This window comes from Sturnira hondurensis, unplaced genomic scaffold (genome assembly GCF_014824575.4).
Source record: "Sturnira hondurensis isolate 20B ecotype Veracruz unplaced genomic scaffold, ASM1482457v3 Scaffold0009244, whole genome shotgun sequence".
NCBI classification, from domain to species: Eukaryota; Metazoa; Chordata; class Mammalia; order Chiroptera; family Phyllostomidae; genus Sturnira; species Sturnira hondurensis.
The window spans coordinates 6,825,065-6,850,518 of NW_028081875.1; the positions used below are offsets into that span (position 1 = coordinate 6,825,065).

The 25,454-nt window shown below is 40.0% G+C and overlaps 1 protein-coding gene across 1 annotated transcript in view; it reads left to right on the forward strand.

Moving 5' to 3' along the window:
- The window catches only part of DZANK1 (double zinc ribbon and ankyrin repeat domains 1), a 101,458-nt gene that overhangs the window by 25,043 nt on the left and 50,961 nt on the right, over window positions 1-25,454 (forward strand). The window contains exons 6-8 of the mRNA XM_037056997.1: window positions 4,757-4,874; window positions 20,724-20,837; window positions 21,824-21,916. Of these exons, the coding sequence (XP_036912892.1) occupies window positions 4,757-4,874; window positions 20,724-20,837; window positions 21,824-21,916 (325 nt within the window). The remainder of the gene's footprint in view (window positions 1-4,756; window positions 4,875-20,723; window positions 20,838-21,823; window positions 21,917-25,454) is intronic.

Here is a 25,454-nt window from a genome sequence, read left to right on the forward strand (position 1 = left end):
TTGGTACTATTGACATTTCAGCCAAATAATTTTTTGCTGTGGAGCTGTCTTATTCACTGGGAGATGTTTAGCAGCACCCGTGGCCTCTACCCACTAGAAGTCCAAAGTGGGAGATAGCTGACATACTCAAAATATTCAAATCAATAAGGTTATTTGTAAAAATGAAAAATGTCTCTTTTTATGGTTTTAAATCAACTTTATTGAGGTATAATTTCCATAAAACAATGGAAACATTTAAAATATTTGGTTTGATATTTTGATAAATTTATACAGCTGTAACCACTCCAATCGACATACAGAACGTTGTTGTTACCTGAGTAGTTCTCTTTAGCCCTTTTGCAGTCACCAGTCACTCCTCCTATTCCTTAGGCCTCCCCACTCTAGGCAGCTACTTATTTGGTTTCTATCACTGTAATTGTTTTGTAAAAAAAAAGAAAAAAGAAAAAGAAAAAAGAAAGTTCTTTTTCCTTAGACTCATTTGCTGTCTCAATTTCTAGGAGGCAAACCTAAGTATAAATATAAGCATTAAATTAAATTAAAGTATCATAACAGGCCCTTTTATTTGTTTAAGCTGTTAGCTTTTGTGAACTTTAAGCTGATAAGAACAGATCTCTACAATCTTGATCTTAGCCAAAAGTCTGAGAAAAGCTCTTGTGAACTTTAGATGACCCTGCAAATCCTTTGACATAGTTACTCCACTTAGCCTCTTTGTAAATTTTAAAAGTTTCATGTCTTAAAAAATCTTATAAGATCCATAGTTATTATGTTGCTCTATACAGTTAATCTAAGTGGTTTTTATGATATTGGACTACTTTAAATTTAGTTAATTAATAAGTGACTTTTTGTTACTTACAAAACTCTTAAAAGAAATCATAATTATGCCCCTTTTTTTCTTTTATAAAACAAGAACCTCCTGGACCAACCTTTCCTGCATTATTTTAGAACATGAAAGGACTAAGTCCTGTTGATATAACTAATTATGCTGAGAATTTTTGCTTTCAGTGGCTTAGACACTAAGCCTCAGAGATTCCAAAGTACTGATTCAATCCGAGAGATTAACAGAAAAACTAGACCACTATATATTTTATTGAGTAAGCTATTTCAGTTGTCCCATTCCCATCTTCACTCCTCTCCACACTACACAGCCTCTCCCACCCACATTCCCCTGCTTTAGTTCATGTCCATGTGTCATAAGTTCTTTAACTTCTACATTCCCCATACTATTCTTATCCTTCCCCTGTCTACTTTCTACCTTCCATCTATGCTACTTATTCTCTGTACCTTCTCACCTCTCTCCCCCTCCTACTCCCCTGTTGATAACCCACCATGTAATCTCCATTTCTGTGGTTCTGTTCCTGTTCTAGTTGTTTGCTTAGTTTGCTTTTGTTTTAGGTGTGGTTGTTAATGGTTGTGAGTTTGTCATCATATTACTGATCATATTTTTTATCTTTTTCTTAGATAAGTCTCTTTAACATTTCATATAATAATGGCTTGGTGATGATAAACTCCTTTAACGTGACTTTATCTGGGAAGCACTTTATCTGCCCTTCCACTCTAAATGAAAGCTTTGCTGGATAGAACAGTCTTGGCTGTAGGTCTTTGGATTTCATGACTTGGAATACTTCTTTCCAGCCCCTTCTTGCTTGTAAGGTCTCTTTTGAGAAATCAGCTGACAGTCTCATGGGTACGCCTTTGTAGGTAACTCTCTCCTTTCCTGTTGCTGCTTTTAAGACTCTCTCCTTATCTTTAATCTTGGGTAATTTAATGATGATGTGCCTTGGTGTGTTCCTCTTTTAGTCCAGCTTCTTTGGGACTCTCTGGGCTTCCGGGACTTCCTGGAAGTCTATTTCCTTTGCCAAATTGGGGAAGCTTTCCTTCATTTATTTGTTCAAATAAGTGTTCAGTTGCTTGCTGTTGTTCTTCTCCTTCTAGCACCTCTGTAATATGGATATTGGAATGTTTCAGGCTGCCCCAGAGGTTTGTAAGTGTATCTTCACTTTTTTGAATTCTTGTTTCCTCATTCTGTTCTGGTTGGATGTTTATTTTTCCCTTTTGTTCCAAATCATTGCTTTGAGTCCTTGTTTCCTTCCTGTCACTGTTGGTTCTCTGAATATTTTGCTTTATTTCATTTTGGGTATCTTTTATTTTTTTTCAACCAAGCTCTATTAGTTCTGTGATTATTTTGATTACCAGGGCTTTAAATTCTCCATCAGATAGGCTGGCTATCTTCTCATTGCTTAGTTCTCTTTCTGAGGTTTTGCTCTGTTCTTTCATTTGGGCCATATTTCTTTGTCTTGGTGCACCTGACAAGTTGTAAGGGGGCAGAGCCTTAATTATTCACCAGGGAAGGGCAACCCTCTTTACAGTGCTGTGGTGCTGCCTGTGGGGGAGGAGCCAGAGAGGGAACAATGCAGCTCTCCTGCTCATCTCTAGCACTCTTTTCGAAGGACTTTTGTGTGAGACTGGGAGCTTCTCCTACAACCACAACTGCCGTAGCCCACAGCCACCTCTGAGTCCCCATAAGTCAGCCCCTCCCTTGCAGCCCACAGATCTTAGCAGCCAGCCCGACTCCCAAGGTCCACTGGGTGTTTGGGGTTTTTCTGAGTTGGCCCTTGCCGCTTGTCGCCTTACTGGTCTGGTCGTTCAGGTTGATTTTTTCTTTCATTCCTTTGTTGTCAGAGTTCCATGCAGTTTGAATTTTCTGGCACTTTTGGTTGCTTATTGATTTCAGATTGGTTGTTATCCTCCTTTTGGTTGTGCGAAGAAGCAAAGGGTTTCTACCTACGCCTCTGTCTTGGCCAGAACTCCTCTCATTTTTTTGATGATAGCTATCCTAATGAATATAGAGTGGTATCTCATTGTGGTTTTGATTTATATTTCCCTAGTGACAAGTTACATTGAGCATCTTTTCATGTGCTTTTTGGATATTCTTATATCTTCTTGGGAGAAATGTCTATTCAAATCTTTTGCCTACTTTTCTATGTTTGTTTTTTGTTAAGTAGTTTTTCTTTATGTATTCTGGACATTATTCCCTTTTTAGGTATTAACAACAGTTTGATTTAGGAATATTTTCTCCCATTTGTAGGTTGTCTTTTCACTCCCTTGATGGTGTCCTTGAATACATGAAAGTTTTTAATTTTGATCACATTCTGTTTATCTATTTTTCTTTTGCACCAGTGCTGTTGGTAGGATACCCAAGAAATTATTGCCAAATCTAGCATCATGAAGATTGTCCTTTATGTGTTCTTCTAAGAGGATCATAGATATACCTCTTGCATTCAGATTTTTGATCCATTTTGGGTTGGTTTTTGTATATGGTGTAAGGTAAGGAGTCAATTTTATTCTTTTGTTTGTGAATATACAGTTTCCGTAGCATCATTGTTAGAAAGATTGTCCTTTTCTCATTGAATAGTGTTCACATTCTTGCCAAAAATTATTTGACCATATATGCAAAGGTTTATTTCTGTGCTCTCTGTTCTATTCCATTGGTCCATATGTCTGTCCTTATGATAGAAGAATACAACTTTTATTAATTTGCTGTTTAGTAAACTTTGAAATCAGAAAGTGTGAGTCATCCAACTTTGTTGTTCTTTTTTTAAGACTGTTTTGACTATTTTGGGTTCCTTGAGATTCTATATGAATTTAGGACAAGTTTTTCTTTCTGCAAAAACAGGTCATTGACAGTTTGATAGGGATTGAATTAAACCTGTAGACTGTTTTGGGTAGCACTTTCATCTTAACAACTTTAAGTCTTCTGATTCATGAATACAAGATGTCTTTCATTGTATTTGTCTTTTTTAATTACTTCCTGAGAAGTTTTATAATTTTCATTGTACAAGTCTTTTACCTCCTTGGTTAAATTGATTCTTAAATATTTTATTTTATTTTTCTGGTGCTATAATAAATGTAATTGTTTTCTTAATTTCCTTTTCAGATTATTCATAGGAATACAACAGATTTTTTGTGTTGATTATTCTATCCTACCACTTCTAAATTTACTTAGTAGATCTAATAATTTACTTGGGAGTGTGTATTCTCCGGGATTTTCAACATATAAGATCATATCATCTGTGAACGGAGATCATTATACATCTTTCTAGTTGGATACCTTTTATTTATTTATTTTTCTTGCTTAATTCCTTTGGTTAGAAATTTCAATACTATGTTGGAATGTGGGTATCCTTAAATTGTTATTGATCTTAGAGGGAATGTGAGTATCCTTAAATTGTTATTGATCTTAGAGGAAAAGCTTTCAGCCTTCCACCATTGAGTATGACTTAGTTTTGGGGGTTTTTATGGAGTCTTCAGCACATTGAGGATGTTTCCCAGACAGAGCTTTACTGAGAGTGACCCCCTAGAGTGCCACACAGACTGGGCTTAATGCTCAGATAGGAAGTCTGAAAAGTGCAATGTAGACACTACTGGAATTCCCTAGGTTTATCCTCATAAATCTAATACCAAAACCAATGTGATAGTACAAGTCAGATCCCCACTAAGAAGTGGGATCAAGGCTGCTGATAACTTCAGCTGCAGTCAGGAGGTGAGATGGCCTACAGGTAAAGAATACCAGTGGTTCCAGGTATGAGGCCATTTTGTGATAAGATGACTAGAGAACTTGTTCTATAGCCTTTAAGAGTGTTCAGCTTTTTGTATTTTTAAATATTTTTTAAACATCTTGAACACTTTTAGATTTTCACCTGACTTCTTAATGTGAACCCATCAGAACATGGCCAATCAGGAACCTCTTCTGTTGTAGGTGTGCCCAGTGTCTTGCCCCCCGCCCATCTGATCCCTTTGCTCGCTTCTGTCAAGAATGTGGCTCTCCTGTCCCACCAGTATTTGGTTGTCGTCTCCCACCCCCAGAAGGAGCTCAGGTGAGCTGCACAGTCCTTAAAAGATTCTTTTATTGGCTTATCTGATCTTTATTTGTAGCAGTAGCACAATACCTGGCATACACAAACCACAAACATAAATAATTGTTGAAAATATTACTGGCAGATCAACATTTTACTACCCAAATGGAAAAACTATTTGCAATACTTGTTCCTTTGTGTGTGGCCTTGTAGAAGCACAGTTGCCAAAAGAGAAATCTTATTGTTTCAATGATGCATCCATGGATAAAGATGAGTTTCCTACTTGTGTGATATTTCTGTTCACAACCTCGGTACAATAAGGAAATATATTTCATAAATAAATGAGATGTGTTAGTTACAACTCTAGATAGTAATAAAACACATCATTCTGTCCAAAGAAGCTATTTATATTGACAATAAATAGATCAGAATACCTAAATTATAAAGTTTAAGTCAAGGGATCCCTGGGACTTCTGGTCAAGATGGTGGCATAGGTAAATACAGCTCACCTCCTCACACATCAAAATTACAACTACCATAGAATAACCATTATTTAAAACTGCCATAAATCAAGCTGAAAGATAGGCCTAGAACTGCAAAATTTAAAAAGTAGCCACATTGAGACTAGATGGAAGGTGGAGGGACTTAATGAGCTAGTCCCACATACATGTTTGGTGGATAAAAATTAGAAGGCAAATCTCAGAAGTGAGAAGCCCCAGACCCACACCAGGCCCTCCAGCCCAGGAACAGAAGTCCCTATAATTTCCAGCTGTAAAAACCAGTGGGGACTGAGGCTGAGGAAGGCAGAAACTCCTGGAGTCCCAGGCAGTTCCTCTTAAAGGACCCATGCACAGACTTACTTGTACTCACTCCTGATGAGAGCAGCAGATTGAAAGATACCAGTGACATATGTTAAGGAACTGAATCATCCAGCATCATGGCGAGGGCAGGGGTGCAGCTTTTTCCTAGACCAAAGTATTGTTGGAGGCCATTGTTCCTGTGATGAGTCCTCTCCTCACAGAACAGGCAAGCCATCACCATATCTGTGACTTCATCAGTCTGGCTCACACAGTTCTTTCTACCCTGATGATTCCCTGAGGCCCAGTCATACCCAACTTTCAGGCCTACCAGAGCTGTATTCAGTGACTTTTCCATATGGACGACTTGTCTTGCCTCATGCTTCAGATTTTCTGAAAGTCTCTCAAACAAGCAGTATCCAGCCTCCAGAAGCCCTAGTGGCCCCAGGCCTGGCACTAGTAGCAGCTAGCCTTGGTTCTCAGCTTGACCGCACCTGGGCACTCCCAAGCTCAGCACAGCTAGCAGCCATCTGCAGATCACTTTGTAGCTTATGTCTGGTGGCCCTCGACAGAACACAGGCAGTGAATGACTTTTGACATATCAACAGCAATCAAAGCTCAACTACGAGATGAGGGTATATACACAGCCTACAAGGTGGGCACACTCGAGGACCCAGCTAGAGTGATAGGGGAAGCTGTGCCACTAGACCCTACAGAATACCTCCTATATTAGGCCACTCTACCAAGGCTGGGAGACATAGCCTAATTCAGAGAAACAAACACAAGGAGGCTTCCAAAATGAGGATGCAAGAAACATGGACCAAATGAAAGAACAAAACTCCAGAAAAAGAACTAAACAAAATGGAGACAAGCAAACTACTAAATGCAGAGTTCAAAACACTGATGATAAGAAGGATGCTAATTGAACTCATTGAGGACCTCAATGCGATGAAAAAGAACCAGTCAGAAATGAAGAATACACTAAATGAAGAATACACTACACTATTGAAATAAAGAACGTCTACAGGGAATCAACAGTAGATTAGATGAAGTAGAGAATGAATCAGAAATTTGGAATATAAGGAAGCAACAAACACCCATTCAGAACAGAAAGAAGAACAACATTAAAAAAAAAACAACAACAACAAAAAAAACCAAGGATGGTGTAAGGAGCCACTGGGATGACTTTGAGCACACCAGCCTTTGCATCATTGGAGTGTCTGAAGGAGAACATAGAGAATAAGAAATTGAAAACTGAACAACTTCTGGCCAAGATGGAGGCATAGGTAGACACACTATGTTTCCTTGCACAACCAAAAGAAAGACAAAAACAGCCCTGGCTGGTGTAGCTCAGTGGATTGAGCATGGGCCTGCAAACCACACGATTGTGGTTCAATTCCCAGTCAGGGCACATGCCTGGGTTGCAGGCCAGTTCCCAGCAGGGGACTCACAAGAGGCAACCATACATTGGTATTTCTCTCCTTCTCTCCTTCCCTTTCCCTCTAAAGATAAATAAATAAATAATATTTTTAAAAAATAAATAAATTATTCCTTTAAAAAAAAGAGAAAGAAAGACAAAAACAAATTTAAACAAAAACCAACCAGAATTGCCAGATCCTGGATTTTGGACAGCCTGGCCAAAAAGATAAATAATACCTGAAACTTATCGTGTTAGTTATTATTCATTTGTTTGTTTGCATCATGATGGCTCTTTCTTCAGGATTTTATATCCTGTTCTTCCACAGACTCCTTGCTAGTGGTTCCCTAATCTAAAGGTTGTTAGAGGGACTTCTGGCCAAGATGAAGGCATAGACAGACATACTGTGCCTCCTAGGACAAGCAAAAGAAGGACAACAACAAATTTAAAAACAAAAAAACAAGCAGAACTGCCAGAAAATCAAACTGTAGGGAAGCCAACAACCAAGGGGTTAAAGAAGAAACATTAATCAGACCAGTAGGAGGAACAGAGATGGTGTGAGTCATCTCGACTCACAGCATCTGGCAGCTGGAGGAGTGGGGTGTGCGAATCTGTAGCTGGCAGACTGGGCGGTCCCACATTTGTGTGCAGATAAACCGGGAGGAACAACTGCAGAGCAAGACAGACTGCACAACCCAGGGTCCCAGTACAGGGAAGAGACCCACAGGGTCCTAGAATGTACACAAACCCACCTACTTTGGAATCAGCATCAGAAGGGCCCAATTTGCTTGTGGGTAGCAGCAGAAGTGACCAAAAGCTGAAAGAGAGCTTAACAAGCTGCATTGTTCCCTCCCAGACCCCTCCTCCACATACAGCACCACAACGGAGCAATGTGGGTTGTGGCAAATACTTTAAGGCTCTGCCATTTATTACATAACAGGTACACTGAGACAAAAAAAAATGGCCCATACAAAAGAACAGATCAAAGCTCTGGAAAAAAATACAACTAAGTGAGGAAGAGATAGCCAGCCTATGAGATGCACAATTCAAAACACTGGTAATCAGGATGCTCACAGAATTGGTTGAGTATGGAAGCAAAGTGGAGGAAAAAGTGAAGGCTATGAAAAGACAGAATCATGGATTCAGAGAATGTTTGGATGGTTGCTGTATGGGAAGGGGTTAGGGGGAGTGGATGAAGAAGTGAGGGAATTAAATAGTACAAAGAGGTAGTTACAGAATAGCTATGGGGATGTAAAATACAATATAGGAAATGGAGTAGCCAAAGAGCCAACACATGACCCATGGATATGAACAATGGTGTGGGGATTGCGTGAGAGAGAGGGGGGTGTGAGTGGAGAGGGAAAGGGTAAAAATTGGGACAACTGTAATAGCATAATCAATAAAATATAATTTTAAAGAAGAATGAAAAAATAATGACAAAAGTTTCCTAATTTGGTGAAGGAAATAGGCATACAAATACAGGAAGTTTAGAGAGTCTCAACCAAATGAAGTTAAAGAGGCTCACACCAGGTCACATCATAATTCAAATGCCAAAGGTTAAAGACAAAGAGAAAATCTTAAAAGTAGCAAGAGTAAAGCTGTTAGTTACTTCCAATTGAACCACCATAAAACTGTCAGCTTGTTTCTCAAAAGAAACTTTGCAGGCTAGAAGGAATTTGCAAGAAATACTTAAAATGATGAAAACGAAGAACCTACAACCAAGATTATTCTTCCCAGCAAAGCTATCATTTTGAATCAAAGGACAGATAAAGAGCTTCCCAGACTAGAAAAAACTAAAGGAGATCATCACCACCAAACCAGTATATATGAAATATCAAGTGGTTATGAAATATCAAGTGGTAATTTTTAAGAAGAGTATAAAACATATGAATAATAAAATGGCAATAAATCCGTATCTATCGACAATTGATTCTAAAAATAAACAAGGAAAAAGAGAAATGGAATCATAGATACAGAGAATGTTTTGACAATTGCCATATGGAGAGTGGTTGGGTCAGTGGGTCAAAAAGGTGAAGGGATTAGAAGTACAAATTGGTTGTTACATAATAGTCATGGGATGTGAAGTACAGCATAGGAATATAATAGCCAAAGGACATATATGCATGACCTATGTACATGGACAATGTGTGGATAACATGAGGGTGTGGGGGTAGGCCATGTGGACAGGTGCAAAGGAAGATAAATTGGGACAACTATAATAACATAAACACACAAAAAATTTTTAGAAGTTTTAGCCAAGTATAGATTATAATTGATATTATCCTGCCCATAAATTTGTAGTTCCTTACAAAATATAGTTGGCTTACTAAAAATCAATATGCTCACAAAAATGTATTCATCTTTTATATCCTTGATACATCAGGTTTTTTAAATAAAAGGATCTGTGAAATGACTATAAATGTGGAAAATCAGAATTTTAAAAGGTAGTCACTAAGGTGGAGGCATAGGTAAATATGCCTTGTCTCCTCACACAACTACAGCAAAAAATACAACTAGACTACAAAACAAATGTAACCCAGAATTGTTTGAAAATCAAGCTGTATGGAAGTCCAACAACCAGGGATTTAAAGCTACATTCATCCATATGGGTAGGAGGGGCTGGGACACAGAGAGGTATGCAAAGGTAGACAGGTGTGGAGACATGGAGGGGCATGCAGAGTCACAGAGATGGGAATGCATGGTCCCACACCCATGTGTGGTGGATAAAAATCTGGACAGATATCTCAGGAGTGAAGGACCCAAACCCAGACCCAATGGCCCAGACCAAGGTTTCAGTGCCAGGAAGATAAGTCCCCATAACTTCTAGCTGTAAAAACCAGTAGTGTTTGGGGCAGTGGCAGAAACTGCAGGAATCTCAAGAGATTCCTCTTAAAAGGCCCACACTGAACTTAGGATTCACCCCACTGGAAATCAGCACCAGGGCAACAGCTGGAAGGGCACCGGTGGCATACATGGAAAAAGTGAAATGACTGGCAACAGGGCAAGTGCTGGGAGACAGCTTTCTCCAGGGCAAAACTCCAGAGACCAGACAGCAGCATTGTCCTCTCTCGGAACCCTCCCACACATAAAGCAACAGAGGGTTAATAGGGGTTTCTCTGCTCTGACAATTACCTAAGGCTCTGCCCCATACAACTTAACAGGTGTACTTTTCTACAAGTCACACTAAAAAGAGACAGATTCAGAGCCGCTCTACCTAACACACAGAAACAAACACAAGGAGCCTGCCAAAAGGGGACAACAAAGAAATATGGCCAGCCCAAATGAAAGAACAGAACAAAACTCCTGGAAAATAACTAAATGAAATGGCGATAAACAATCTATCAGATGCACAGTTCAAAACAGTGGTTACCAGGATGCTCCAAGAACTCATTGGGTATGTCAACAGCATAAAAAAGACCCAGGCAGAAATGAAGTTTTCATTAACTGAAATAAAGAAAAAGCTACAGAAAAACTGAGGGAAGATGGCGGCGGAGTAGGACAAAGGATTTTGCTTCTCTCCACGCACTGGAGAAGGACCTGGCTGATCTGCGGAAGAGCACAGCAGATGCCAAACTGGGATCCAGCATAAGAAGGCAGGACTCCAGACAGTGTAGCAGACACTGAATGACCAGAGGTTGAGGAGAGGAGACGACCCGCAGATCAACAAGGTACGAGAGAGCAGTGCAGAGGCAGTGGTGGGCCCCCTGCCAGGCTGCGCCAAGGCCCTGGCCGGCTGCCCCGGTCTTTGAGAGCCGAGGGTGGGCAACACCATCTCTGGGAGAGAACTGGTCACCGGCACCACCCCGATCTGGCAGGGCACAGATTGGAAAACACCATAAGAGATCGGTCTGCCAGTAGTGGCAGAGAGAGGAGTGAGCATTTGGAAGCAAACCAGAAAGCTCTGATAACCCGTGGAGTCAGGTTGCTGGCTTGGGAGAACTGAGAGTTGCCAGAGCATTCCCTGCTTCGAGGGGCCTGTGCTGACCCTCAAGCAGTCCCGGGGGTCTCGGGCTGCTGGCAGGGCCTCCAGAAGTGGGTCAGTTGCGAACTCCATCCCTACTCAGCCGGCACAGACCAGCTCCATCCCTGCTCCCCTGGCGGCGCAGACCAGCTCCATCCCTGCTCAGCTGGCGCAGACTGGGAGACACTGTGAGTCAAGCATTGATCTTCAGCTTGACCGGCTGCAGGTCTCGTACACCTTCCCGCCCCCGGCTCCGTCAACCCCGTTGCGCGCAAGTTCCCGGCCCCGAAGCGGCCCTCCCCAGCGCCGGCTCCACCGACTGCCAGTCTCAAGGCCCGGTCTCGCGGCCCTCCCCGGCACCGAGCCCCCCCCCCCACAGGCTGTCTACTTGGGGAACCGCCAGTCGCCCGTGCTTTTCCGGTGGGGTGGGGTCTGTGCCGACCCTGGGCTTGGGGAATTGAGAGTCGCCCAGGCGATCCCTGTGGAGCGGGACCTGCACCGGCTGGTGAACAATCTCGGGGAGTCTCCGGCTGCTGGCTGGGCCCCTGGAAGAGAGCCAGTCGCCAGCTTCACCCCTACTCAGCTGGCACAGACAGGGAAACACAGGGAGTCAGGCTGTTGCTGTTGGTTTGGGAGAATTGTGAGTTGCCCTGTGTATTCAGCCACAATGCAGGTAAAGGTCCACACCCAAGCCTATGAGAACAAGAAATCCTGGCTGGGAACGCGCACCCTCATGTCAGACCAGGGTTGGGAAGCCTGGGAGAAAATCCACTCTCAGTAGGGCGCGGGAGAGAGGCGCCAGTCTGGATCTTGGGGGGTACTGGCAAGGCCAGTTGAGTGTACCAAGGCGCAAGAAGAGCCACAATAAGAGCCCCTCAGGCTGCTGCAGCTAGTGAGACCAGAAGAAAAGGTTTGACTCACTGGACACCAACAGGAGGAGTAGTGGGAGCAGAGAACACCAAGATACCTACAGGAGACTGCACCACTGAATTCCACAGGTATCCTCCACAGAAGTTCACGCCATAAACTCAGAGTATCAGAACAGATCAATCTAAGAAGCTGAGGCCAACAAGAAGAGCATCACAAACAATGGGGACACAAAGAAACAATCCCCAAATGAAAGAAAAGGAGGAAGTCTCAGAAAGAATGTTAGATGAAATAGAGGCAAGTCAACTATCAGATATTGAATTCAAAGCACTGGTTATCAGGAAATTCAAAGAGCTTACAACGAGCTACCAGAAACTACAGGGGAGCTACAGTGAATTCTCTGCAAACTATACCAGCATGAAAAAGGAAATAGAAGCCATCAGCAAAGGCCAAGAGGAAATGAAAAATACAATTTCTGAACTGAAAAACACAGTAGAAGGTATGAAGAGTAGGATTGATGAGGCGGAGGACCACATAAGCGAGCTTGAAGACAGGGTGGAAAGAATCTCCCAGATGTATGAGGTAATGGAAAAGAGAATCAGAGAAAATGAGGAGATCTAAGAGAAATGCAAGGCAATATGAAATGTAATAATATCCAAATAATAGGACTACCAGAAGGGGAAGAACAAGGGATCGAAAACCTATTTGAAAGAGTAATAACGGAAAATTTTCCTAAGATGAGGGGAGAGAAAGTCACACGAATCCAGGAATCGCAGAGAGTCCCAGGCAGGTGGAACCCAAAGAGGCCTACTGCAAGACACATCATCATTCAAATGGCAAAACTCCAGGACAAAGAGAGAATCCTAAAGGCAGCAAGGGAGAAAAAGGAAGTAACATACAAGGGGGTCCCAATAAGGTTGGCTAATGACTTCTCAACGGAAACATTCCAAGCAAGAAAAGAATGGCAGGAAATATTCCAAGTAATGAGAAACAGAGGCCTACAACCGAGACTGCTTTATCCAGCAAGGCTCTCAATCAAGATAGAAGGCCAAATAAAGAGCTTCCAAGACAAAAGAAGTCTAAAAGAATACGCCTCCACAAAACCTGCTCTACAAGAATTACTAAAAGGGCTGCTTTAAGGAAAGGAAGGAAAAGAGAGAGACAGAGAGGAACACAGGTACATAAATGGCAATGAATAAGTACCTTTCGATAATAACTTTAAACGTAAATGGATTAAATGCACCAATTAAGAGACATAGAATAGCTGAATGGATAAGAAAGCATGACCCACACATATGCTGCCTACAAGAGACTCACCTGAGGACAAAAGACCACCACAGACTGAAAGTGAAAGGATGGAAACAAATTTTCCAAGCAAATGGACATGAAAAAAAAGCCGGGGTAGCAATCCTCATATCAGACAAAATAGACTTCAAAAAAAAGGCTATAAAGAGAGACCCAGAAGGTCACTTCATAATACTCAAGGGAAGAATCCACCAAGAAGACATTAACATCATAAATATATATGCACCCAACACAGGAGCACCCAAATATATAAAGAAAATCCTAGAGGACCTCAAGAAAGATATTGACAGCAACACAATTATAGTAGGGGATTTTAACACCCCACTGTCAAAAATGGACAGATCTTCCAAACAAAATATCAACAAAGATATAGCAGCATTAAACGACACTCTAGAAGAAATGGACCTAATTGATATATATAGAGCCATCCATCCCAAAGAAACTAAATACACTTTCTTTTCAAACGCACATGGAACATTTTCAAAGATAGATCACATGATAGGACACAAAACCAGTCTCAACAACTTCAGGAAAATAGAAATCATACCAAGCATCTTCTCTGATCACAAGGGACTGAAATTGGAAACCAACCCCACAGGAAAAAACCCAAAACACCCAAAATCATGGAGACTGAATGGTAGGCTATTGAACAATGAATGGGTCAAGATTGAAATTAGGGAGGAAATCAAAAAACTCCTTGAAACAAATGAAAATGAACTCACCACAACCCAAAATTTATGGGACACAGTGAAGGCAGTCCTGAGAGGGAAGTTCATAGCGATACAGGCTCACCTAAAGAGGATAGAAACATTTCAAACAAACAACCTAACCCAACGCCTGCAAGAACTCGAGGAACAACAACAAAGACAGCCCAGAGCAAGTAGAAGGAAGGAAATAACCAAGATCAAAGCAGAATTAAATGACATAGAGACTAAAAGCACAATTCTAAAGATCAATGAATCCAGGAGTTGGTTTTTTGAAAAGATAAACAAAATAGACAAACCTTTAAGTAGGCTCATTAAGAAAAGAAGAGAGAGGACACAAATAAACACAATCAGAAATGAAAGAGGAGAGATTACAACTGATACCACAGAAATAGAAAGGATTGTAAGAAATTACTATGCGGAACTGTATGCCAAGAAATTTGAAAACCTGGGTGAAATGGACAAATTTCTAGAAAAATATAATCTTCCAAAACTCAATGAAAAAGAAGCAGAAAACCTGAACAGGCCAATAACAGCAAATGAAATTGAAGAAGTAATCAAAAAACTCCCATCACACAAAAGCCCTGGGCCAGATGGTTTCACAGGAGAATTCTACAAAGCTTTTAAGGAAGAGCTAACCCCTATTCTTCACAGACTATTCCAAAAAATCCAAAAGGAGGGAAAACTCCCCAACTCTTTCTATGAAGCCAGCATCACCCTAATCCCAAAGCCAGATAGAGACACAACAAAGAAAGAAAATTACAGACCAATATCACTGATGAACATAGATGCTAAAATCCTCAACAAAATATTGGCAAATCGCATCCAACAATACATCAAAAAGATCATACACCATGACCAAGTGGGATTCATCCCGGGGATGCAAGGATGGTTCAATATACGCAAATCAATAAATGTAATACACGAAATAAACAAAAGCAAAGACAAAAACCACATGGTCATATCAATAGATGCGGAAAAAGCTTTTGATAAGGTACAACACCCATTTATGATAAAGGTACTCAGCAAGGTGGGAATAGAGGGAACATTCCTCAATATAATAAAGGCCATATATGAAAGACCTACAGCCAACATCATACTCAATGGGCAAAAACTAAAAGCTTTTCCACTAAGATCAGGTACAAGACAAGGTTGCCCACTTTCACCACTTCTATTCAATATAGTATTAGAAGTTCTAGCTGCAGCGATCAGACAAGAAAAGGAAATAAAAGGCATCCAAATCGGAAAGGAGGAAACAAAACTGGCATTGTTTGCAGATGACATGATAGTGTACATGGAAAACCCTATAGCCTCTACCAAAAAACTGCTGGAACTAATAAATGAATTTGGCATAACAGCGGGATACAAAGTTAATATCCAGAAATCAAAGGCATTTTTGTATACCAACAATGAAGCAGCAGAAGCAGAAATCAGGAAAAAAATCCCATTCGATATAGCAAAAAGAAAAATAAAATATCTGGGAATAAACCTAACCAAGGAGGTAAAAGACCTGTATGCAGAAAACTACACAACACTGAAGAAAGAAATCAAGGAAGACACAAATAAATGGAAACATATACCGTGTTCATGGATTGGAAGAATTAACATCATCAAAATGTCCATACTACCCAAAGCAATTTACAGATTCAATGCAATACCTATTAAAGTACCAATGGCGTATTTCACAGACATAGAACAAACACTTCAAAAATTTATATGGAACCAGAAAAGACCCCGAATAGCTGCTGCAATTTTGAGAAAGAAGAACAAAGTAGGAGGGATCACAATACCTGATATCAAACTGTATTACAAGGCCACTGTAATCAAAACAGCCTGGTACTGGCACAAAAACAGGCACATAGACCAATGGAATAGAACAGAGAGCCCAGAAATAAACCCAACTCTCTACAGTCAATTAATATTCGACAAAGGGGGCAATAACATAAAATGGAGTAAAGACAGCCTTTTCAACAAATGGTGTTGGGAGAACTGGACAGCTACATGCAAAAAAATGAAACTTGAGCACCAACTTACACCATACACCAAAATAAATTCAAGGTGGATAAAAGACTTAAATATAAGCCGTGAAACCATTAAAACCCTAGAGGAGAGCCTTGGCAAGAAAATCTCAGATATTCCACGCAGCAATATTTTTACTGATACGTCCCCTAGAGCAAGGAACATAAAGGAAAGAATAAACAAATGGGATCTCATCAAAATTAAAAGCTTCTGCATGGCTAAGGAAAACAGTATCAAGATAAAAAGACAAGCAACTGTTTGGGAAAACACATTTGCCAATGATACCTCAGATAAGGGTTTAATCTCCAAAATATACAAAGAACTCACATGACTCCACACCAGGAAGACAGAAAATACAATTAAAAATTGGGCAGAGGACTTGAACAGACATTTCTCCAAGGAGGACATACAGAGGATCCAGAGACACATGAAAAGATGCTTGATATTGCTAACTATCAGAGAAATGCAAATTAAAACCACAATGAGATACCACTTAACACCAGTCAGAATGGCTGTCATAAACAAAGAAACAAACAACAAGTGCTGGAGAGGTTGTGGGGAAAAGGGGACCCTAGTTCACTGTTGGTGGGATTGCAGACTGGTACAACCACTATGGAAAATAGTATGGAATTTTCTAAGAAAACTAAAAATGAACGTGCCTTTTGACCCAGAAATTCCACTCTTGGGAGTATATCCTAAGAACCCTGAAGCACAATCCAAAATAACCTATGCACCCCGATGTTCATAGCAGCACATGTTCATAGCAGCATGTTCCATGCTCATGGATTTATTTGTGTCTTTCTTTCTTTCTTTAGTGTTGTATAGTTTTCTGAATACAGGTGTTTTACCTCCTTGGTTAGGTTTATTCCTAAGTACTTTATTTTTCTTATTGCTGTATCAAATGGGATTTCCCCCCCTGATTTCTGTTTCTGATGTTTCACTGTTGGTGTACAAAAATCCTTTGATTTCTGAGTATTGACTTTGTATCTGGCTGTTTTGCCAAATTTGTTTATTAAGTCGAGTCGTTTTTTGGTGGATTTTATAAGATTTACTGTGTGCGCTATCATGTCGTCTGTAAACAACGACAGTTCTGTTTTCTCCCTTCTAATTTGGATGCCTTTTATTTCCTTTTCTTGTCTGATTGCTCTGGTTGGGACTTCCAGTACTGTGTTGAATAGGAGTAGTGAAAGTGGGCATCCTTATCCTGTTCCTGATCTTAGTGCAAGAGCTCTAAGTTTTTGCCCATTGAGTATGATGTAGGCTGTAGGTCTCTCATATGTGGCCTTTATTATGTTGAAAGAATGCTCCCTCCATTCCCACTTTGCTTGGGGTTTTTTTCGTCATAAGTTAGTGTTGTCCTTTATGAAATGCTTTTTCCACATCTATTGATATGATCATGTGTTTTTATATTTTGTTTATGTGCTATGTTATGTTTATTGATTTGAGAATATTGTACCATCCTTGCATACCTGGGATGAATCCTGCTTGATCATGGTGAATTATCTTTTTAGTGTATTGCTTGATGTGGTTTGCCAATATTTTGTTAAGGATTTTAGCATCTATGTTCATCAGTGGTATTGGCCAGAAGTTATCTTTCTTTGCTATCTCTTTGTCTGGTTTGGGGATTAGGATGAAACTGGCTTCATAAGAAGAGTTTGGGAGTCTTCTATCTTCTTGAATTTTAAAAAAATAATCTGTGGAGAGTGAGGGTTAGCTTTCCCTTGAATGCTTTGTAAAATTCTTTTACAAATGCTTTGTAAAATTGTGAAACAATCTGGTCTAGGGCTTTTGTGTGTCAGAAGCTTTTTAATTGCTGTTTCAATTTCATCAGCTGTTATTGGTCTGTTCAGATTTTCTGCTTCTATATTGAGTTTTGGAAGGTTATGTATTTCTAGAAATTTGTCTATTTCACCTAGATTTTCAAATTCTTGGCATATAGTTCTTCATAGTAATTTCTTACAATCCTTTATATTCCTGTTGTATCAGGTGTAGTCTTTCCCCTTTCATTTCTTTTAGTGTTTATTTGGGTCCTCTCTCTTCTTTTCTTGATGATCCTACTTAAAGGCTTGTAAGTAATGAGCCTCTTTGGGTTCCTCTTGATTGGGACTCTCTGTGTTTCCAGAATTTGTGTGACATTTTCTCTCACCAAATTAGGAAAGTTTTCCATCATTACCTTTTCAGACAGGTTTTCTATTCATTGCTGTTCTTCTCTTTCTGTTATTCTTATTATATGGGTATCATTATGTTTCATGTTGTCCTGTATTTCCCTTAGCCCTTCTTCATTCTTTCTGAGCCTCTTTTTCTTTTCTTGTTGTTTCTGGCTGTTGTTTTCTACCTTGTCCTCCAGCTTGCTGATTCAATCCTCTGCTCCATCGAGCCTGCTTTTGACTCCTTCTACTGTGTTCTTCAGTTCAGAAATTGTATTTTTCATTTCCTCTTGGCCCTTGTTGACAGTTTCTATTTCCTTTTTCATGTTGTTGTAGCTTGCAATGATTTCATTGTAGTTTCCCTGTAGTTTTTGGTAATTCTTTGTGAGCTCATTGAGCTTCCTGATAACCATTGCTTTGAACTCAATATCTGATCATTGACTTGATATCTGATCAATATCAGATATTGAACTCAATATCTGATCATTTAGCATTCTTTCTGAAATGTCCTACTTTCCTTTAATTTGGGGATTGTTACTTTGTCTTCCCATTGTTTGTGAGACTGTTCTAGTTAGTCTCTGCTTCTTTAAATATTTTTAAAGATTATTTATTTATTTATTTTTAGAGGGGAAGGGAAGGCTAGAGGGAGAGAAATATCAATGTATGGTTGCCTCTCATGCATCCCCTGATGAGAACTGGCTTGCAACCCAGGCATGTGCCCTGACTGGGAATTGAACCGTGATCCTCTGGTTAGCAGGCCCACGCTCAATTTACTGAGCTACACCAGCCAGGGCTGCTTCTTAAATTGATCTGTTCTGACTCCCTGAGTTTATGCTATGAACTTCTATGGTAGAATACCTGTGCTATTAAGTGGTACCATTTCCTTGATCTCCCCAGCTCACTGGTCTTAGGCTGTCATTTATGTTGGCTCTGTGTATGCCTTTGGGTTTTGATTGTTGTTGGGTCTTTCTTTTGTGGGTACTTCCCACCAGATGGTTAACTGGGGGTCACTCTGATTACCACCTCTTGTATTCTGTTATGCAGGTGTGGGCAGATTTGTGTTGAAGCTGGCTCTTCTGTGTGCACAAGGTTTTGAGGATTCTCTATTGTTCTTGTTCAGTTGTTTGTTCTGGGTAATTTCTCCACTATTTAGTTGTGTTTCCAGATAGGTCCTGGGTTGAGTTAGTGTGGCTTCCACTACCTCCTTCACCTTCTTCTGTTGTTATCTGTTGGTGGTTCATTTGTTGGTGGGTTTCCTCTTCCAGCAGGTATCCTGGTGTTCACGACTTCCACCTACTCATCTAGTTTTTCAATGTCCTCTATAATTTTTGGTCTCCTATTTTCATATATGCTGGGGTACTGTTGGCTGTTTGCTCTGTTCCTCAGTAGATCAGCTAGGTGTTTCACCTATGTGTGGGGGAAGTGGACTCTGCTCCCACCTATCTTGCCGCCATCTTAGTTCTCTCTTATTTATTTATTTATTTATTTATTTATTTATTTATTTATTTATTTTTAGAGACAAGGGAAGTGAAGTAGAAAGATTGATGTGTGGTTGCGTCTTGTGTACCCGCTACTGGGGATCTGGCCTGCAACCCAGGCATGTGGCCTGGCTGGAAATTGAACTGGTGACCCTTTGGTTCACAGGCCAGTGCTCATCCACTGAGCCACAGCAGCCAGGACTTTTCTTTAATTTTTAAAACATGGTTTCTGCCCTGGCTGTTATAACTCAGTGGATTGAGCGCGGGCCTGTGAACCGAAGGACTGAGGTTCAATTCGCAGTCAGGGCATATGCCTGGGTTGCAGGCCAATTCCCAACAGGGAATGCACAAGAGGCAACTGTACATTAATATTTCTCTCCCTTTCTCCTTCCCTTCTCCTGTAAAGATAAATAAATAAAATCTTTAAAAAAAACAACATGGCTTCCTTTTGTCCTTCAAATATTTTTCTATCTATTTTTAAGACTTTGCATGTTTTTCCCTTATATATGAGTCTCATAGAAACATTTTTAAATTTTTTTGCATGTCTCATAGATTTGTAAAAACTTTTGGATATTTTAGGTAATAATTGTAGGTAAAAGATAATAATTTTTGGTAAAATATTGTAAGTGAAAATATTGTTATTATTCCACATTTTGAGTTTTTCTCCTAGTGGCGTCATTTTGTTTTGTTTTGTTTTGTTTTACTTGCACTAAATCTTTTCCTGTTTGTCCTCCTTCCAAATTCCAATCATTGATATCAGGATCTACCATGCTGATAAAACTAGAGGAGGATGGGCGTGACTCTAAGGAACAACCATGTAGACTTGTAGTGTTCTTATTTGAAGTTCAGCACTTTTCAGTTTGTTGTTTGTCTTTGATTGATGTTCAGAGTCTGAAATAGTTGTTTTTGAAAGTTTTACTAAGTTTATAATTGCGTGTTTGGAGAGAGGATTTATCAACGTCCTCTGTTGTACTGGAAAATATTTTTTCTTTTGTTTGTTTTTATATTCCTGTTTTCTACAATAAACATGGTTTTACTCTTAATATACAAGAATAAGAATAAAGGTAATTATTAGAAATTTTTTACAAAAAGCAGATTAAACCTTTCATTCTAAGATCTACTTATATCTTCAGTTTTCAAATTCCAGGACAAACTTGACCTCTTTCTTTGTACAGATGGGCTTCTGTGCAGAATGTAGAAGCATGGTGCCCATGAACACTCCCATATGTGTGGTTTGTGAGGCTACTCTTGCTCTACAGCTGCAACCACAGGCCAGCCTCTGCTTGAAGGTAATAATATGCAATTTTATAAAAGCATAAATAAAATATATAGAAAGTAATGTTTGAACAATTAAATGTCCTTCTTCACCTGATGGAATTGGCTACCAATTCATATGCCAATATCTGTGAACAGATCTGTGGTGGACCCTGGCCAGCAGAGTCCACCTGTTGTGGCTGATGACGAGAATGAATGCACAGGTGACAACAATCCTGTGGAGAAAAAGAGAACGGCATGGCTACTCTCTCAAGAAGAGAGTGCCTATGGATGCCTCAGCCATGCCCCTCAAGTGGGGAGCACCTTGACCCTTGCCTAGACAGGCTTTTATTGTTTTCCTCAGGTCTTACATCAGAGAAAGATTTATTACCTATTACATAGAATATTATTGTCTACATTTTAGCTACAATCGAGAAAATGAAAATAACATGCAGAGGGTAATAACGATGAGCCAATTAGGTCTGTCCTTGGGCAAATTCACACAAGCTTTGGATATGACCTTGAAGATAGACAATACAGTTGTTGTTTTAGACCAGGGTGATGGAGTTTTAGCAAGAGCAAGCCATAACAATCTGTATGCATTTTCTAGGCCTGATTCCCACCGGAAAACTCGGTTTGAAGGTCTGGCTCCTGCCCACCACTTTGCTTCTGTAGGTTTTCCATACAGAGCTGAGTCACATTTGCCAGACTTAAACAAACAGGTCCCCTATAAGAATCAACTCTAGTTTTTGGAAAAGCATGCTGCCCCAAAGTTTAACTTATCAGTGGGATCTGTGATGTTAAGAGGAATACATAGAAATGTATCCTGAACATGGATTTAGAGGACAAATTGCACTATACCTAACTTAGACAATTTTTTTACTTCATGTATTTAAACTTGAACATTGCAATAAATGTTAACTCTTAATCTTGTTCTTAAAGTGGCTTCATGCTTTTGTTTGCCTTATTTTCACAGTTATTTGCTAAGAGGAACATGTATTTCTTATTTTCTGTTTTCAAGGATAAAGTAATCTGCTGCACCTGTGGAACAGGGACTCCTGCCCACCTGAAATACTGTGTCTCCTGTGAGAAGGCCCTCCCTTCATCACAAGAGGTAGGTTGACTACATGTGCCAGTCTCATATTTAGTGACTACTAAATATGTAGTATTAATGATAATGAATGAATATAATCTGCAGAGCAGGGAGAAAGTGGAAGGAGGGAAAGAGACCCCACCCCCCAAAAAAAACCTTTCGTGGTAAACTTAAAGCAACTTTTCTATATATGGAATTTCTTTATATGTTCACCAATACAAAATTGTTTTCAAAGACTTCACAACAAGAGGATTCAATCAAATTCATGATTTCTTACAATTTAGTTTAGTAATTTTTCATAGAAGGCTGGCAGCAGCCAGTGGGTAATGGACTCATTCACTTTTCATTTACAGCAAGTATGTCTTTATTGGCTATGCCATGCTATTTTTTTTTTACTTTCTAAAATTTATTTTTCTGTTGTTGTTCAAGTACTGTTATCTCCATTTTCATGCCACCATGCCCCCGAACCTCCCATCCCCACCTCTCAACCTCTAACCTAACCCCTTTGGCTTTGTCCATGTATCCTTTATACATGTTCTTTGATGGCCCTTCCCCTTTTATCCCCCATTATCCCCTCCCACATCCTCTCTGGTTACTGTCAGTTTGTTCTTTATTTTAGTGTCTCTGGTTGTATTTTGCTTACATGCTTGTTTGGTTCATTAGGTTCAACTTATAGGTGAGATCATATGGTATTTGTCTTTCACCACCTAGCTTATTTCACTTAGTATGATACTCTCCAGTTCCATCCATGCTGTGGTAGTGAAGGGTAGGAGCTCCTTTCTTTCTCTCTGCTGCATAGAATTTCATTGTGTAAATGTACCATAGTTTTTTGATGCATTCATTTACTGATGGGTACTTAGGTTGATGCCAGCACTTGGCTATTATAAATTGTGCTGCTATGAACATTGGGGTGCATAGGTTCTTTTGAATTGTTGTTTCAGTATTCTTAAGGTATAAACCCAGCACTGGTATTGCTGAGTCAAAAGGCAGTTCCATTTTTAGTTTTCTGAAGAAATTCCATACTCTTCTTTTTTTAAAATTTTTTAAAAAATATTTTTTATTGATTATAACATTACAGTTGTTCTATTCCCCCCTTCATTCCCTCCACCCGCAAACTCCCTCCCCCCACCAATCTCCCCCCCTTAGTTTATAACCACGTGTCTCAAGTTCTTTAGATTCTATATTCCCTGTACTATTCTTGCCCTCCCCCCTATCTATTTTCTACCTACTGTCTATGGTATTTTCTGTACCTTCTTCCCCCTTCTCCTCCTCTCACTCCCCTGTTGCTAACCTTCCATGTGATCTTCATTTCTATGGTTCCACTCCTGATCTAGCTGTCCTCTTGGTTTGCTTTTGTTTTAGGTGTGGTTGTTAATAACTGTGAGTTTGCTGTCCTTTCACTGTTAACATTTTTCATCTTCTTTTTCTTATATAAGTCCGTTTAGCATTTCATATAATAAGAGCTTGGTGATGATGAACTCCTTGAACTTGACCTTATCTGAGAAGCACTTTATCTGTCTCTGTCCTTCCATTCTAAATGAAAGCTTTGCTGGATAAAGCAGTCTTGGCTGTAGGTCTTTGGATTTCATGACTTGGAATACTTCTTTCCAGCCCCTTCTTGCCTGTAAGGTCTCTTTTGAGAAATCTGCTGACAGTCTGATGGGTACTCCTTTGTAGGTGACTGTCCCCTTATCTCTTGCTGCTTCTAGGATTCTCTCCTTCATTTTCATCTTGGCTAATGTAATTATGATGTGCCTTGGTGTGTTCCGCAGTTGCCACCCTTTATGTTAACTTAAGCCCCTTCCATTCTAAATGATCACTTTCCTAGGTACAGCAATCTTGGCCATAGGACCCTGCTTTTCATTACTTTGAATATATCTTCCCAATTCCTTCTAGCCTGCAAAGTTTCTTTTGACAAATCAGCTGATAGTCTAATGGGAACACCTCAGTAGGTAACTGTCTCCTTTTCTCTTGCTGCTTTTAAAATTCTTTCCTTATGTCTAATCTTGGGTAACTTAATTATGGTGTGTCTTACATGTGTGCTTCTGTGGGTCCAACTTCTTGGGAACTCTGAGCTTCCTGGACTTCCTGGAAGTCTATTTCCTTTGTAAGATTGGGGGAGTTCTCCATTATTATTTTTTTTATAATACAAGTTATATTATTATATATATATATGAATGTTTTTTTTGTTTTTTTTTTAAATTTTATTTATTTACTTATCTTTAGAGGGGAAGGAGAGAGGGAGAGAAACATGAATGTATGGTTGCCTTTCGTGTGTCCCCTGCTGGGAGTTGGCCTGCAGGGAACCGGCCTGCAACCCAGGCATGTGCCCTGACTGGGAATCGAACCGCGATCCTCTGGTTCGCAGGCCCGCGCTCAATCCACTGAGCTACACCAGCCAGGGCTTATTTTTTTTAAATAAGTTTTTAATTTATTGCTCTTTCTCTTGTCTTTCTGGGACCCTTATGATTCAGATGTTGGAACATTTAAAGTTGTCCTGAAGGTTCCTAAGCCTCTCCTCACTTTTTAAATTCTTGTTTCTTCATTGTGTTCTGGTTGAATGATTATTTCTTCCTTCTGGTCCAAATTGTTTATTTGAATCTCAGTTTCCTTCCCTTCACTTTTGGTTCCCTGTATATTTTTCTTTATTTCACTTTGCATAGCCTTCAGTTTTTACTCTATTTTGTGACGATACACAGCCATTTCTATGAGCATCTTAATTAGCAGTATTTTGAACTGTGCATCTGATAGGTTGGCTATCTCTTCATTGCATGGTTGTATTTTTTCTGGAGCTTTGCTCTGTTCTTTCATTTGAGCCATTTTTTTTTTGTCTCAGCATGCCTGTTACATAGTAAGTGGTGGAGCCTTAGGTATTTGCCAGGTCAGGACAACCCACATTGCTGCGTTGTGGTGCTATATGTGGGTAGGTGAGTTTAAGAGAGAAAAATGCCACTTGCTTGGCTCTTGGCCGCCTTTTAGTCATTTCCTCCACTACGCACAAGCAAACTGGGCCCTTCTGGTGGTGAGAATCCCAAGTGGGAGGGTTTGTCTACATTCTAGGACCCTGTGGGTATCTCCAACTAACAATCCTGTGAGGTTGGGAGTTTCTCCCACTGCCTCAGCCCTCACAGGCTTTTTTAGTCAGAGATTTTGAGACTTTATTTCCCCTCACTGGAAATCCCTGGGTTGCATAGTCTGTCTCACTCCCCAGTTGTTCCTCCCAGTTTATCCACATGCAAATGTGGGACCACCCACTCTGACAGCCACCTTCTCACCCAACCTGGTCCTCCAGCCACCACTTTGCCTTGAGTCTTCTCTGCCCTGGCTGCCTGTCTTTTGCCTTTGTACTAGCCTGGATGAATATTTCTTCTTCAACTCCTTGATTGTTGGACTTACATACAGTTCAATTTTCTGACAGTTTTAATCATGATTTTTTAATTGTAGTTGTCCTTCTTTTGGTTGTGTGAGGAGGCACAGTGTATTTTTATACACCTCCATCTTGGCTGTAAATCTCCTTTATTTTTCTTGTTGCTATAGCAAATGGGATTTTCCCCTTAAT